The 17,677-nt window shown below is 41.6% G+C and overlaps 1 protein-coding gene across 4 annotated transcripts in view; it reads left to right on the plus strand.

Moving 5' to 3' along the window:
* The window catches only part of CLUL1 (clusterin like 1), a 57,228-nt gene that overhangs the window by 34,424 nt on the left and 5,127 nt on the right, over positions 1-17,677 (plus strand). For all 4 annotated transcript variants that reach the window (XM_010354898.2, XM_010354900.2, XM_010354901.2 and 1 more), the window contains 3 exons: positions 5,572-5,709; positions 13,586-13,800; positions 17,481-17,668. In XM_010354898.2, the coding sequence (XP_010353200.2) occupies positions 5,572-5,709; positions 13,586-13,800; positions 17,481-17,668 (541 nt within the window). The remainder of the gene's footprint in view (positions 1-5,571; positions 5,710-13,585; positions 13,801-17,480; positions 17,669-17,677) is intronic.

Genomic DNA, 17,677 nt, shown 5'->3' on the forward strand with positions numbered 1-17,677 from the left:
CTTGAAGAGACAATTTATGGAAAATGTTTTCAGAGCCTCTTAAAAGAAGCTTTGAAGTCTGCTAAACACCATCCCTCTTCCATCACTGTTGAGAACTGAACTCTTTCTAGAGCAAATTTTCAAAGCAGAAAGAAAAAATGCTAATAGGTTGAGAACTTGAAAAAAAAAAAAAAAACAGTTCCCTCATTTATTATTTGTTTATTTATTTCATTTTGTGACAGAGTCTTGCTCTGCCTCCCAGCCTGGAGTACAGTGGTGCGATCTTGGCTCACTGCAACCTCTGATCCCAGGTTCAAGCAATTCTCCTGCCTCAGCCTCCCGAGTAGCTGCAGGTGTGCACAACCACGCCCGGCTAATATTTTTGTATTTTTAATAGAGACAGGGATTTCACTATCTTGGCCAGGCTGGTCTCAAACTCCTGACCTCAGGTGATCTACCCACATTGGCCTCCCAAAGTGCTGGGATTGCAGATGTGAGCCACCATGCCTGGCCATTTCCCTCATTTATTAAAGCTCATGTAGATGCTCAGCTCTATTCTGCTAAAGCATCAGAGAGTTTCTTTAAAATTGATCTGAAATCCTCAACTCCCAGTGTAAGAAGCCCACTCTTACATATAACCAGGGCAATTTAGTGCCCTCCTCTGAATCACTGCAATCATTCCTTAAATCATAAAGCGTATGCATAAAACCACAGAAAATGCTCACAAACCCCAAACTACAGAAATACTAGATAAGAATTGCCTTCTACCAATACTAATCATGCGTCATGGCACTCCATGCTGGAGACACAATGCTGCTTCATGTTTCAAGGCAGGAGATATCTTCTCTGTGCCTCTATGGAGTAAATTAGATACGGCATTCGAGAAATGAGAGTTGCCACGAGGGTCAAGTGTAGGATCTGCATTTCCTTTGTTATTGCTTTGTTACCGCTAAGCCAGGTTGAAGGCTGCTCTCCTTTGAGATGAGAAATAAAATGGGCTCTTTCTATCTATTTTTCTCTTTCTTTTTCTTTTTTTGAGATGGAGTGCTGCTCTGTTGTCCAGGCTGGAGTGTACTGGTGCGATCTCAGCTCACTGCAACCTCTGCCTCCTGGGTTCAAGCCATTCTCCTGCCTCAGCCTCCCATGTAGCTGGGATTACAGGTGCCCGCCACCACGCCTGACTAATTTTTGTATTTTTAGTAGAGACAGGGTTTCACCATGTTGGCCAGGCTGGTCTCGAACTCCTGACCTCAGGTGATCTGCCCACCTTGGCCTCCCAAAGTGCTGGAATTACAAGCGTGAGCCACCACAGCCAGCCAGCTACCACACCCAGCCAGCCACCACGCCTGACCCTATCTGACTATTTTTCAATTATATTAGCTGTAGCTGGCAACAACTGAATCAGATTCTCAAAATCGCCATGACATTACATAACTGGCCTCTGCATAGGAGAGGTTTACTTTTCAGAAACTGAAGCTAGGAAACAATGCGTTACATCCTTCAGGTCCCATCGTTCCATGAACAGAGAACAGGCATCATTACTGGAATTGTTGGGTTCTATTTCAGAGTCCAGTGGACTTTTTTTATAAGTCAAGTATTTCGTCTGGTAGTCCATTCTGAGGTTCCAAATTCATCAAATATTCAGGATAAACACCAGGAGAGTAGACTAAATCTATCCAGGCTGGGTGGTATCAAGTGATTTTAGCCTGACTGTTTAAATGGGTATCAACTGTCTTGGAATAACATTGAGAATGTGTTCATTAGAACAAAAGGGTTCCTCCCCTCCATGTTGTGTAGCAGCCTTACACAAGCATTGCTTATATTTCCATGTGCACAGGACTGTCAGTAGTGATTCAGACATGCCAAAGCCTAGATAATGTGCCAACCACTGTAACCCTCTTCCATACACCAGCTACGAACATGGGTTTCCACTGTCTGCCACCATTGCCTTCTCATTCACATAGCTGGGGGCCAGCCCTACTCTCAGCTGCCTCACACACACCCTCCCCAGCCCCTCCGTGCCACTTCCATCTCAGTGAGGACCTGAAAAGCCAAGGTCCCCTGTGAATGCAAATATTAAAGACAAAAACAAAATAGCAAACAAAAGAGTCTATTTACTCTATCGTACTCTTCTTTCTCCAGTATCCCTCCCCTAGCCAGACAGTACACAGAAGCTTACCGCAGAGGAGACATTGTCTTCCCAGATGAGCAAATGTGGACTGTTTATCAAGAATAGTCAGGCAGGGGCTCTACGGCACTTGAATGTGGTTTCCATCACTTTTCTGGACAGGTAGTCGGTGAGGAGTAAGCTTACTGCCCCTAGAAAATCTGCCTAATGACTTGACACTTTGAGTTTTGCCCCTTGTGGTAGGCAAAATAATGACTGCCCAAAATATCCCCACCCTAATCCCCAGAACCTGTGAATTTATGTTAGGTGGCAAAGGCAAAGTAAGGTTGCAGATGGAAATACATAAATTTGTTAATCAACTGACTTTATTTTTATTTATTTATTTTTTGAGACAGAGTCTTGCTCTGTTGCCCAGGCTGAAGTGCAGTGGCGTGATCTTGGCTCACTGCAAGCTCCACCTCCCAGGTTCACGCCATCCTCCTGACTCAGCCTCCTGAGTAGCTGGGATTACAGGTGCTCACCACCATGCCTGACTAATTTTTGTATTTTGACTAGAGGCAGGGTTTCACCATGTTGTCCAGGCTGGTCTTGAACTTCTGACCTCAAATGATCTGCCCACCTCAGCCTCCCAAAGTGTTGGGATTACAGGCATGAGCCATCGTACCCGGCCTCAACTGATGGATTCAATGTAATCACAGGGTCCTTAAAAGTGGAAGAAGGAGGCAGAAAAGAATTAATTGCAGTGGCCGCAAGAGAAGGACTTGGCTCTACTTTGATGGCCTTGAAGACAGAGGACAGGGGCCATGAGCTGAGGAATGTAGGTGGCGTTGAGGAACTGGAAATGGTATAGAAATGAATTCTCCTCTAGAGCCTCCCAAAAAACTAGCCCTACTGACATCTTACTTTTTATTTTTTTTATTTTTTTGAGACAGAGTCTCACTTTGTCTTCAGGCTGGAGTGCAGTGGCGTGATCTTGGCTCACTGCAACCTCCGCTTCCTGGGTTCAAGCGATTCTCCTGCCTCAGTCACCTGAATAGCTGGGACTACAGGTGCGTGGCACCACACCCAGCTAATTTTTGCCTTTTTTTTTTTTGAAATGGATGACATCTTGATTTTAGCCCAGTGAGACCCACTTCAGACTTCTGACCTAAAAGACGAAACAATAATGAATTTGTGCTGTTTCAAGCCACTGAATCTGTGGTAGCTATAACAGAGCTAATAATAATAGTAACTGACCAACATTTACTGAGCAAGTTCTGTGTGGCAACCTTCATGGATGGGCCTTATTGGTCATGATTGTTTAAAGGGCCAAAGTCAGAAAAACAGCCAAAATTGAATTATGAACACCAGGAAAAGGAGAGCGAAAATAAAAAGAATCAGAAATATCTTGATAATTAATGTTATTTTTGTTTTTTTGAGTATAGGCTCATTTCGGTCTCGTATTTCTTTCCTACTTTGGTCTTTCTGGACCTCAGTTCCTGAATCTGTTGAAAGTGAATAGGTCCAGGAAAGTAGCTCTTGGAATTGTCTTCACTTGTCTTATGAATCCCTGGAAAGAACAGATGAGATCATGTTCTACTGTAGCTTGACCAGTGCAGGGGGCCAGCAGACCTGCTTCTAATCCTTAAGAGAGAATTAGTTGACATTAATTTTCACATGGGAGAAACAGACAGGCAGGTGGGAGAGTAGATGATTTATCTCAGCAACTGCACTGGAAGTAGCTCCCTGGAAGGGTTCTGAGGTTCTGTCAAGGCTAGACTAAGTGAGGTGATAGATCCTGCTCTGGGTGCAGGATGGGGAATTAGTGTCATACGGGGCCTAGAATTTGTCATCCTTGGTGTACGTACCAGGTATTAATCTAGATGCTAGAGATAAAATGATGATTACGACACAGTCTCTGACTTCCAGGAGCTCAGTCCAGAGAAAGGCAAACAGATTAGTGAACAATTACATCACCATATCGTGGGTAAAATGGCAGAAAAAGGCACAGAAGAATGACAAGATTAAAATGGCAAGAACAAGTCCCTTCCCTCAAGAGGCTTAGAGTCTAACGGAAAAGATAAGAAAGCAAACACTGCATAAAGCGGGAATTAATTCTACAGTGGAAATTCTCACAGCGGGCTATGCAGGGCAAAGAAGAGCGTCCAGGAAAGCAGCTGGGAGAAACTGACTTTCTAGTCACCAAAGGGGATGCGTGACTTACATGCCGTTCTATCAAACAACGCTTCGCTGTTTTTAAACTATGGACATTGCAATTTATGTCCAAATAAAATGTTTCATTTTTAAATGCTGAGGATTTAATCTAACAGAAAATCATCAGGTTGTCAATTAGTAATACATGTTTCCTAATGTCAAATACTCTATCGGGAACTGCCAATTTTCTGTTGAATAGATTTCTCTTTTACGCATTTTATATGGATTAATTCTCCTAGGGGAAAAAACTTCTCAAAACATGATCTGCTTTAGGTATTTTCCTAAATCTTTGACCCACTGTCCATAACAGTATATACATCTTCACACACACATACTCACACACATATGACAAATGCAAAAATAGAATAGTAATAAAATAACCACCTATCACCCACTTTAAGAAACAGACGTTTCTAATATCTTTGGAACTTCTTCCCAATTATAGCTTAAAAAATTATTAAAGCGTTTTTTAAAATACTGAAAAATGCAAGAGAAAAAGTGGCTCACAGTCACCTATTTACTTAATCCTATTGACATCAGAAATACTAACGATATAAATAAGACATACGATTTTTAAAGTAATCAAATATATAAAAGAACAAAATTAATGAAAGCTGCCCTCTCCTACCTTATCAAGTCCCTCTTCTAAAAGATAGTTATTAATAATTCTTCATGACTCCTCCTAGAAAATATAATTACATGCATTAATATATGTGTGTATATACTAATAATGTCTAGTAATGAGATTCTTGGATTCAAGAGTATGTGCAATTTAATAGATGTTCAGTTGTCCTAGGAAATTATTGCAACAACATGCATTTCTGTGTCTAAATACAGGAAAAAGGGCCCGGTGCAGTGGCTCATGTCTGTAATCCCAGTACTTTGGGAGGCCGAGGCGGGTGGATCATTTGAGGTCAGCAGTTCCAGAAACCGGCCTGGACAACACGGTGCAACCCCATCTCTATTAAAAGTACAAAGATTAGCTGGGTGTAGTGGCTGTCGCCTGTAATCCTAGCTACTTGGGAGGCTAAGGCAGGAGAATCACTTGGATCCGGGAGGCAGAGGTTGCAGTGAGCCAAGATCCCGCCACTGAACACTTTAGCCTAGGCAACAGAGCAAAACTCTGTCTCAAAAATAAATAAATTAAATACATACATACATACATGAAAAAGATTTTGAAAGCTCTGGTAAGAAAAAGCAGTGGCATTGTCTTCACTTCTTTACAGTGCAAACTCTTAGACACTAACGTGTAAATGTTATGTTCCCTGTAGCCCCTGACCACGGAGGCCTGATTTCAAAGATGTTACCTGGGCAGGACAGAGGACTGTGTGGGGAACTTGAGCAGAATTTGTCGAGATGTTTCCAATTTCAAGAGAAATGCCAAAAATGTCAGGCTCACCTATCTGAAGGTAAATAATTGGTATTTTTAAAAATTATACGTTAAGGCCGGGCGCGGTGGCTCAAGCTTGTAATCCCAGCACTTTGGGAGGCCGAGACGGGCGGATCACGAGGTCAGGAGATCGAGACCATCCTGGCTAACACGGTGAAACCCCGTCTCTACTACAAAATACAAAAAACTACCCGGGCGACGAGGCGGGCGCCTGTAGTCCCAGCTGCTCGGGAGGCTGAGGCAGGAGAATGGCGTGAACCCGGGAGGCGGAGCTTGCAGTGAGCTGAGATCCGGCCACTGCACTCCAGCCCGGGCGACAGAACGAGACTCCGTCGCAAAAAAAATTATACGTTAAGTTCTGGGGTACATTTCGTTATAAAGTTTCGGTGCCACAAAAGAAATAGCACTCGAATATAAAATTTTCTTTTTAATTCTCAGCAAGGCAAGTTACTTCTATAGACGTTTGCACCCTTACAGATGGAACAACGGTGAGCGCGCACTTAGACAAGGGAGGGAAAGGGGTTCCGGCCCCTGCTGCTGTGTCGTTCCCCTATTGGCTAGGGTTAGACCGCACAGGCTAATCTAAATCCATTTGGCTAATTTAAAGAGAGGGATGGGGCGGGGGGTGACTGGTTTGGCAGGAAAAATGGTTACGACAGAGCAGGTAATCGGAATTAGTCAGGGTGAGTAGGTACTCGGAATGAGTCGGGGCGGGGCAGGTAAACGGAATGAGTCCGGGTGGAGCAGGTAATCAGAATGAGTCCGGGTGGAGCAGGTAATCGGAATGAGTCCGGGTGGAGCAGATAATCGGAATGAGTCGGGGCGGGGCAGGTAATCGGAATGAGTCAGGGCAGAGCAGGTAATTTAAAAAGGTTGCTTTAGGAGGAAATCAAGTTTAAAAGTAGAAGGCAAAGAATTGAACATACTGACATATTGATTGTTTGAAAAGAAATTTAGAACTCATATCTAACAATTTTTTAGGGTTTCTTTAGTATTCTGGACAGAGGACAAAAATCTCATTCTCACAAGCATGGTGGATTCATTTGCTTTCCTCCTCCAAGCACTTTTCCATGTGGGGGCGTTCAATGTAGGTTTATAAACTGTGTTTTTTTTTTTTTTTTTTTTTTTTTTTGAGATGGTGTCTTGCTCTATTGCCCAGGCTGGAGTGCAGTGGTGCAATCTCAGCTCACTGCAACCTCCACCTCTCGGGTTCAAGCAATTCTCCTTCCTCAGCCTCCCCAGTAGCTGGGATTACAGGTGTGCGGCACCACGCCCGGCTAATTTTTTTGTATTTTTAGTAGAGACGGGGTTTCACAATATTGGCCAGGCTGGTTTCTAACTCCTGACCTTGTGATCCGCCCACCTCGGCCTCCCAAAGTGCTAGGATTACAGGCATGAACCACCGCGCCCGGCCCGGTTTACAAACTTTTGTTCTTGTGATTTTTTTTTTTTTTTTTTTTTTTTTAATGATTAATGACTAAACACTACTGTGCGCAAAAGAAAAAGCTTGAGCAAATTAGGGCAAATCCTTCCTTCTTACCGCAAAAAAAAAAAGAACCCCCGCCTCCGACCATCAAAGAAACCTTTTCATTCTGTAAATCAGTATTTAGACAAGTGAAATCTTGTTTTTGAAAGTGGCATTGGCTCTTTCCCATTGGTGGATTAATTAACTAATTAGCATTTAAACTGGGAAAGTGGCTTCTCCTTCTAAGCCCCAGGAATCCTCTTCCCTCCCAGAGTGGCCTTTCTAGTTCCTTCCCCATTTAGGAAATCATTCTCCCTTTCCTCCATCCCTCCCCTCATCCCCTTTTCCTTCTCCGGACTAAAGTCACTCCTCCTACCCCACCAGGGCCAAATTACAAATTTTTTTTATAAAACAAGAGCTTTTGATTCCTATGCTTCTGCATTTTATCTCACTAAAGCCCTAAGGGAAGGAAATTTTAACAGTGTGGCTAATGGCTTAGAGTTGGAAATTGGAAGATACAGGACGGACAGAAATCAATATGTCAGTAAATTCTACAACACTAGCTAGAGATTTTGGGCAAGTCATTTATGCTGTCTAGGCCTCAGTTGAGTAATTTGTAAATAAAGGACCCAAGATAATCTCTGGGTTCTAACAAAATTCTTCTATAAAACAGTGGTCCCCAGCCTTTTGGTACGAGGGACTAGATTCGTGGAAGACAATTTTTCCAAAGATGGTGGGGCAGGGGGTACGTTTGGGGATGATAATCAGGCATTATTCTCCTAAGGAGCGTTCAACCTAGACCCTTTGCATGCACAGTTCACAATAGGGTTCGTGCTCCTGTGAGAATCGAATGCCTCTGCTGACCTGACAGGAGGCGGGGCTCAGGCAGTCATGCTTGGTCACCTGCCGCTCACCTCCTGCTGTACAGCTCCCTTCCTAAGAGGCCACAGGCTGCTACGGGTCCATGGCCCAGGGGTTGGGGACCCCTGCTGTAAAGGATGTTCAGAAAAATCAGATTATAATTCGTTTACTACCAAGTAATAGCTCTTGTGCCCTTAACTTCCCACAGTGAAGACCGCTGGAGTAATTTATATCAACAGAAAGAACAAAAAGCATAGTCAGTGGAAACTCCTGTCCCTCCCTTGGCTTTGTCTCCTCAATCTAACCATGAGCAACTTGCAACAAATGTTGCTGTTCAGAGAAAAGGGAGAATGGAATTGTTACAATCTTTTCTGTCACCGAGGCTGGAGTGCAGTGGTGTGATCTTCGCTCACTGCAACCTCTACTTCCTGAGTTCAAGCAATTCTGCTGCCTCAACCTCCTGAGTAGCTGGGATTACAGGCATGTGCCACCACACCTGGTTAATTTTTGTATATTTAGTAGAGACAGGGTTTCACCATATTGGTCAGGCTGGTCTCGAACTCCTGACCTCATGATCCTCCCACCTCGGCCTCCCAAAGTGCTGGGATTACAGGTGTGAGCGGCTGGCCAAGAAATTGTTACAATCTTAAACAACATAATATCCTGAACATATTTGGCTTTTAAAGTATCATTAGATACACCACAATAGTAATAAAGGTTACCTTTGGGTTTTAAGATTAAACATGATTTTTAAAAATACTTCTTTCTGTATTTTCCAAACTTTTAACCATAAGATATTCCTTGACTTAGGATAGGGTTATGTCACAGTTAACCCGTCATAAGTTCGAAAAATTGTAAGTCGAACCATTGTAAGTTGGGGACCATATGTACATGTATGCATATATGATATGAAAAATTATTAGACATCTTTAAAATTTATTTGACTTTTTAACATATTACTTTTATTTCATCACCTTGCTCAAGGAGCCTGTAAATTACATATTAATATTCTCTATTATGAAATAGGTCTTTCCATCGTGCAAATTAACGCATTGTAGGGGTTCTAAACATCTATATGCTTTCCAACTCAAAAGGAATAAAGTTCCCTTTCTAATTTTTTTATTCAATTAAATTAAAAAACCATGAATTTAATGGAGTCTATTAAATTAGATTCGAGTAGTTATTAAATCTTTTTAGAGTCGACAACACTCCCTTTCTCTTTCTTTTTGAGCCGGAGTCTCGCTCTGTCACCCAGGCTGGAGTGCAATGGCACGATCTCGGCTCACTGCAACCTCTGCTTCCCAGGTTCAAGTGATTCTCCTGCCTCAACCTCTCGAGTAGCTGGGATTACAGGCACCTGCCACCATGCCCAGCTACTTTGTTGTATTTTTAGTAGAGATGGGGTTTCACCATGTTGGTTAGGCTAGTGGCGAACTCCTGACTTCAAGTGATCCGCCCGCCTCCACCTCCCAAAGTGCTGGGATTACAGGCCTGAGCCACCACGCCCAGCCCCTTTCTCCTTTTTAAACATCACCAGCCTAGGTTCTTATTTCCACTGAATTCTCAGGCTAGTTGGGCTAGTGAGGGAGTCAGGTTACACGGGCCACAGAACAAGAACAAGGATTGTTCTTTCTCTCCCTCTTCCACTTCATTCTCTCTCAGCCTCTCCCCACCTCAGTAGTTGGTCTTTTCTCCCCCTTCTTTTGAAAGCAGAGTCCATTATACAAATGGACTTGTCTACTTCTCCACATCCCTCTTGGGCCAAATTTTCTGCCATGGGCACATCTACCCCACCTTAGAATGTATATTAGACAATTTTGACAGCTGGAATGTCTTGTGGCAGAAAAGGGTTTGGAAAGCATTGCTCCAAGTAGCTCTGATTATAAACTGGACCTTTTCGCTGGGTAACCTGAGCAGTTGAGAGTGCTCTTCCTCCTGGCCTGGAGCAGTGGCTCACACTGTAATCCCAGCACTTTGGAAGGCCGAGGTGGGCGGATCACCTGTGGTCAGGAGTTTGAGACCAGCCTGGTCAACATGGCGAAACCCCGTTCTACTAAAAATACAAAAATTAGCCAGGTGTGGTGGCATGAACCTGTAATCTTAGCTACTCAGGAGGCTGAGGCAAGAGAATTGCTTGAACCTGGGAGGCAGAGGTTGCAGTGAGCTGAGATCAAGCCAGTGCACTCCAGCCTGGGCCACAGAGCGAGACTCTGTCTCGAAAAAAGAAAAAATAAATAGATAAATAAAAATTAAAAAAGAGTGCTCTCTCTCCTGAATTGCTGACTCGAGGACTCTCTCAGCCTGTTTTATCATTTGGAAGGTGGGAATAATATATCTGCTTCATACACATCTTTTGAAGATTAAATAAAATGTCTGAGGTATCAGTGATTCTCATTATTCAAGTATTTGTTTTTTAAGTCACAGTTGCAAGGTTATATACAGAAGCAGAGGTTTTTATAACAGAAAAATATACACTTAATATACTGACCTCTTACAAAAATAGTCTGCTCAAGCATCCCTCTATGTATCATTAACATCTATTTCCTTCTACCCAGCTAAAATAGCTTATTAATAATTCTTGAATGTCACAAGATAATACAGAATAAATCAGATAATACATTAAAATGCACCTGATAATCAACATGCACCAGATAGTAGATACAGTATACATCAGGTAATACAGTACAAATTCAATGAAAGTTTAGTGTTGCAAAGGTAAAATGTAAATAGTGTCCTATTGTGCTCCCATACTGCTTAAAACTGTTATTATAAATTGCATTTTATTATAAATATATAAAGAATGATGTAATAGGCCAGGCATGGTGGCTCATGCCTATAATTCCAGGTCTTTGGGAGGCTGAGGCAGGAGAATCACTTGAGGTTAGGAGTTCGAGACCAGCCTGGCCAACATGGTGAAACCCTGTCTCTACTAAAAATATAAAAATTAGCCAGGTGTGGTGGTGCACACCTGTAATCCCAGCTACTCCGGAGGCTGAGGCAGAAGAATCGCTTGAAACCAGGAGGCGGAGGTTGCAGTGAGTCGAGATCAAGCAACTACATCCAGCCTAGGTGACAAAGCGAGACTTTGTCTCAGAAAAAAAAAAAAAAAAAAAATTCTCAATCACCTAGATTGAGAAATAGAACATTACCAAAACAGACAAAGCCCCACTATGTCCCCTTCCATATCACATTCACTTTATCTCCTCAAAAGGAAAGTGCTATTTTGAATTTGGTATTAATTATTTCCTTGCATTTCTTCCTACTCATATCATGTCCCTTATACATATAATATATACACATGCCTATATCCTACATAGCAATGTTTTACATTTTGATTTTTGCATTGTCAATGTAGAACTTTTAACCTCAAAAATATGCTTCATACAGCCAGGCGTGGTGGCTCATGCCTGTAATCCCAGCACTTTGGGAGGCCAAAGTGGGCAGATCACGAGGTCAGGAGTTCCAGACCAGCCTGACCAACATGGTGAAACCCCGTCTCTACTAAAAATACAAAAAAAATTAGCTGGGCATGGTGGTGCGTGCCTGTAGTCCCAGCTACTCAGGAGGCTGAGGCAGGAGAATCTCTTGAACTCGGGAGGCAGAGGTTGCAGTGAGCCAAGATCACACCATTGCACTCCAGCCTGGGCGACAGAGTGAGACTGTTTCAAAAAAAAAAAAAAAATGCATCATATAAACATGAAATGGGCACACGTCTGGCCGGGCGTGGTGGTTCATGCCTGTAATCGCAGCACTTTGGGAGGCCAAAGTGGGCAATCACTTAAGGCCAGGAGTTTCAGACCAGCCTGGTCAACATGGTGAAACCCCATCTCTACTAAAAATACAAAAATTAGCCAGGCATGGTAGCGTGCACTTGTAGTCCCAGCTACTCGGGAGACTGAGGCACAAGAATCACTTGATCCCAGGAAGCAGAGGTTGCAGTGAGCCAAGATTGTGCCATGCACTCCTGCCTGGGCAATAGAGTGATATTCTGTCTCAAACATAAAAAAGAAAAAGAAAGGAAAGAAAAAGAAAAAAGAAATGGGCACATGTCAAATGTTAATTTGACTATTTAACTTATTAATGAAGGAACCAGCAGGGTGCTAGAGCTGGGTCAAAGGAGTATAAGAGAGACTGGAGTGCTTACAGTCAAGGAGAGACAGAATGCTGAAAGATTATGGAATTAGATATAAGTTAGTTAATATTCGAAAAGGCAACTAAACTGTAAATTTTGCCATTATCTTTTCTAACAGACCAAAATAATTTACATCTCTACTAGACAAACATTTGTCACTTTTCAATCCATAATTTACAGGTAATTTCATGGAGTCAGACGCTAATCAATAGTAAATAGTAAAGACAACAAAGGATCTCTTCCTTAGACCTTGAAGTGATCTTTGGGTCAACCTCTTAGACAATAATTTAGTATGACATTGAAAGGACATGCAAGCCTGGGCAGCAAAGTGAGACCCCGCCTCTACAAAAAAATTAAAAATTAGATGGGCATGGTGGTGTGAGCCTGTAGTCCCAGCTACTCAGGAGGCTAAGGTGGAAATAGCACTTGAGCCCAGGAGTTCAAGGCTGTAGTGAGCTATGATCATGCCACTGCACTCTGGCCTGGGTAACAGAGCGAGAACCTGTCTTGGAAAAAGAAAAAAAAAAAAGAAAAGAAAAGAAAAAGAAACGAAAGGAAATGCAGCCATTCTTTTGCCTTATTTCCAAGTTCTGGATAATTTTTCTTTCTTAACAATATAAATATTATTACTTATGTATTCCTTTGCAATATGGCTTTTCACTCAGTGTAGTTTGCAAGGGTTAGCCGTGTGGATACGTGCTGCTCTAGTTCATTAATTCACTGTTGTATGTTGGTCTATGTAGGCATATCACAATTTATTTATTCTTTCCCTAGCTGAAGTACATTTGCTTTCAAGGTTTTACTATTATAAACACATCTCATACCTTTAATCAAATAATAATTTTGTCTCTTCAGTCAGCTTTGATTCACTTTGTTCTAATACTAAACATGCAACTGTAATTATAATTTCATTATTGATAAATATAAACTAATTTCCAAAACATCACCAATCTTTTTTTTTTCACTATTTACTATACACTTTTGGTCTTAATTTTAAGTGGCTTCACTATATGTGGTTCTTTTCCTCTTTTCCCACACTGATTACTGATACTGGACATATAGATCCAAAATCAAATAGTAGTGTCCTTTTTAAGGGACAAATGGGATGTGATGTAGAAGGGGCATAGTAAGGACTTCATCTGTTTTGGCAAATTTTTTCTTAATATGGGTGGTAGGCATGTGGAATTTATGACAAAAAGTTCTGTCTCCAGCCCAGTTTCTGTTACATAAAACCATATAATTAACAGTTAACCTGGATCTGGTTTGACACAGATATAGGCGATATTAATAATTACTCCAGAATAACAGACATAACTAAAAACTCCCACAGGCAAAAGGGGAAAATAGACAGTGTAAGGGCTGGGATGTAAGCCCATGTTGCCCACCTCCAAGTTTCATGGACCTTTTCCTTCTCCACGTTACTTTCTTCTTTGCTAGACTGTCCTGGCGTACCTGCTCTGCACACAGAATTAGATGAGGCCATCGGGTTGGTCAATGTATCTAATCAGCAGTACAGCCAGATTCTCCAGATGACCCGGAAGCACTTGGAGGACACCGCCTATCTGGTGGAGAAGATGAGAGGGCAATTTGGCTGGGTGTCTGAACTGGCAAACCAGACCCCAGAAACGGAGATCATCTTTAATTCAATACAGGTAAAGGCGAGACCCAAGAGCAGATACGGAGATGACATGTGCACACCTTGATTTCACTGTTAATTTACGTATGAATTGTATCTGAATTTGAAAACAAGCTGCAGGGGGTATTCATATTTCCATTGTGATTGCCTTCAGGCTGACTTGATTTAATGTAGTTCATGGTCTTTAAAAAACAAGAAACTCTATAAAGAAAATCAATTTAGGCTGGGCGCGGTGGCTCAAGCCTGTAATCCCAGCACTTTGGGAGGCCGAGGCGGGCGGATCACAAGGTCAGGAGATTGAGACCATCCTGGCTAACACGGTGAAACCCCGTCTCTACTAAAAATACAAAAAACTAGCCGGGCGAGGTGGCGGGCACCTGTAGTCCCAGCTGCTCGGGAGGCTGAGACAGGAGAATGGCGTGAACCCGGGAGGCGGAGCTTGCAGTGAGCTGAGATCCGGCCACTGCACTCCAGCCTGGGCAACAGAGCGAGACTCCGTCTCAAAAAAAAAAAAAAAAAAAAAAAAAAGAAAATCAATTTAAAACACAAAATACTTTCTAATCTAGAAATGGCTAATTCTGCTTAGAGTTATAGGGCTATAACTGATAGAGGTAACCTTGAAGAAATGTGGCCAATGTAGTTTTTAAGAGAGAAGACTTACAAATAAAGCAATTTGAGTTCAAAATTGGACTCTGAACCTTACCAGCTGAGTAAACTTGGGACAGTACCTGAACCATTGTAGGCCTCAGTTTTCACCTGTAAAATGGGAACAACAACAGCTATCTTAACATGTACACCTATAAAGTGATTCGTATAGATTTCTTATACAAAACAAGAGCTCTGTAAATTATAGCTCTTATTAGTTGCTGACACAATAAAGCCACTGAGTTATCTTGAGAATTAAACATGTATACGTTACTCTTCACATAAAAATGTATTGCCAGCTGGGCACGGTGGCTCGTGCCTGTAATCCCAGCACTTTGGGAGGCCGAGGTGGGCGCATCACTTGAGGTCAGGAGTTCGAGACCAGCTTGGCTAACATGGTGAAACCCCATCTCTACCAAAAACATAAAACATTAGCCAAGTGTGATGGTGCACACCTGTAATCCCAGCTACTCAGAAGGCTGAGGTAGGAGAATCGCTTGAACCCGGGAGGTGGGGGTTGCAGAGAGCGGAGATCGTACCACTGCACTCCAGCCCGGGCAACAGAGTGAGAGTCTGTCTCAAAAACAAAAACAAAAATAAAAACATATTGCCATCTTAAATTCCACCTATACCATGACTCCCAGGTTCAGTCAATAACTTTTTGCATAACACTCAAGTGACTTTTCTTCCTAAGACATCCCCCCTCCAACACACACACATTACCTTAATCTACAAACGCATCAGGCTAGTGATTCCTGATGAGGCTGGTATCGAGGGGTTCCCAAAAAAACCTGGATACAAAAATTACTGGGCAGAGCAATTGAAGATGCAATATTCTGTGTAGTATGTTATGTTGGTGCCCTATCCAGACCCCTGGGGATCCCTTTTACCAGCTCCCACTGGTGCTGGTGCTGCTGCTAACTGCTTATCTCTGAAACTTTCTCCCAAAGATTGCCCTTGGGGCACTAATGCCCCAGAGTTCCTGCAGGATCAGGCTGAGGCTAATGGTCATCTGAAGCCATATTCTTGCTTAGCTGCTTTCTCTTCTCTAGTTTGCTTTCCTCTCCCCTTAAAAGTCGCACCTGAGAGCACTCCTTTATAAACCATTTCTGTCAGAATCTCAGGCACTGCTTCTAGGAAATTTGACTTACAGCATTCTGTAATCCAGCATTTCCCTCTTTCAGACTACAAAGTTGTGGATCATGCATGATTTGAGAAATAAGTATGGAAAGTCACAGCAAGCTCATTTAAAAACAAGGTTAAAAACCATACAAAAAATAGAATAGGACAAAGTAGAAAATATTAGTATGTATTGCATTTCATAAGTCATATACACATCATGGAATTTCATTTCCATTTTCTATGTGTATATGTGTGTAAACATATATAAACACATATGTTGACATACGTGTGTGTTTTGAGTCATGCTATCAAGTGTATTCATTACTACAGACCATAGTCAAAGAGTTTTGAAAGCCACTGTTCCAATCCCTGCCAGCTCTCTGATGCTGTAACTCCATTAGATCATACTCAAGGAAGGTAAAGTAATTCAATATATTTGATCATCCTCGTATATACAGACTTTCAGTTTAATGAGGAAAACGTCTTGTCTTGAAGAATAAAACTTGAAGAAAAACTTTAGCAGTGCTTTCAACCTTTAGAAATCTACAGTTAATATTTAGTAGTTTTTACCATTGTCAGTATTTCCTATTCTGTGCTACAATTTACTTCCATTCTAGTGTCTCTGAGTAACACTAACAGATTTATCTAAAATTCTTTATGCTGATAACAAAAGGCACTTCTATGTAAAAACCTCCACATAAAATAAAATTACGGTTTTCAATTATACATTTTATAACAATTATTACCACTAAAGAGCATTTACTAGGTGTCAGGCAATGTTCTAATAACTTTTTCCATATATCAGACCATTTAATACCTTCAGTGACCCTATAAGGGAAGTAGAATTCTTTCCCCAGTTTTTCAAATGAGGCACAAAGGAGGTTAAGCAACTTGTCTGAGCTCACACAGCTAGTAAATGGTAGAACTAGAATTCAAAGTCAAGCAGTATTTCTCTAGAACGAGTGAACGTAACCACTTTGCTAAACTGCCTGTGAAGTTACTTTTCTCAAAACAGCCCTTATTTCACCATGTAAAGAAAAATACAAACCCATAAAATAGCAAGTGCTGAAGAGAAGCCTTAGGAAAGAAATATACAAATTCCAGCAAGTGAAAACGGTTATGGCCCCTGGTTGTATAATAGTTACGTTAGTGTTTACTTTACAATTATTTAAACCAAACATAAATACTTTATGCAGTTTTTATATATGTTATAGTCACAGAAAGAGAAGGGAAAATTTAAAAATCATTCTCTTAAGGTTACATCAAGTTGCCTATCAGTTCAGTTCCATGTAAATGATTCAAATCCAAGTCTATGCACTGGAGAATTCATTAAGAGAGTAACATACATGTTATTCATTAAGAGTAACATAAATTTTGCATTGATTCTTGCCAAAATCACACAAACAACCATAAATTGTAAATTTTTAGGAAAACTCAGTACAAAGCTTGGTGCAATGCAATAAAGTTTGTGGCACAGACAGTAATACTCAGCAAACATCCCACCTCCTGTCTCCTATTTTCCAGCTCCCCTTGTGGTTAAACGTTGCCATGTGGCAAGTTCTGGCCAATGAAGCGTGAGCAAAACTGAAAAGAGTTCTTTGTAGACTGAGACAGTGAAGAGCCTATGTGTGTTCATCTATTCTCTTTTTCTGCTGAGGGCACAAAGAAAGTCGTGAATTCATCTGCTACAGCTATGAGATAATGTGCCTCTGCCTACCAGGCTCCTCAGTGTTTTCTGGTATGCAGCCCTTGTAACAGACACATAACACAAGCAAGAAATAAATCTTTGTTGCATGAAGCCCTAGGAATGCCGGGACTAATCTGTTACCTCAGCACAGCCTAGCCTATCCTGACTAAGCTGGTATTAAATTACTGTTGAACGTGTATTGGGATTTAGTAATCTTTTACTGCATAATCCTTATTCTGTAGGTAGTTCCAAGGATTCATGAAGGAAATATTTCCAAACAAGATGAAACAGTGATGACAGACTTAAGCATTCTGCCTTCCTCTAATTTCACACTCAAGATCCCTCTTGAAGAAAGTGCTGAGAGTTCTAACTTCATTGGTTACGTAGTAGCAAAAGCTCTACAGCATTTTAAGGAACATTTTAAAACTTGGTAAGCAGA

The sequence above is a fragment of the Rhinopithecus roxellana genome, chromosome 21 (genome assembly GCF_007565055.1).
Source record: "Rhinopithecus roxellana isolate Shanxi Qingling chromosome 21, ASM756505v1, whole genome shotgun sequence".
Taxonomy (NCBI): Eukaryota; Metazoa; Chordata; class Mammalia; order Primates; family Cercopithecidae; genus Rhinopithecus; species Rhinopithecus roxellana.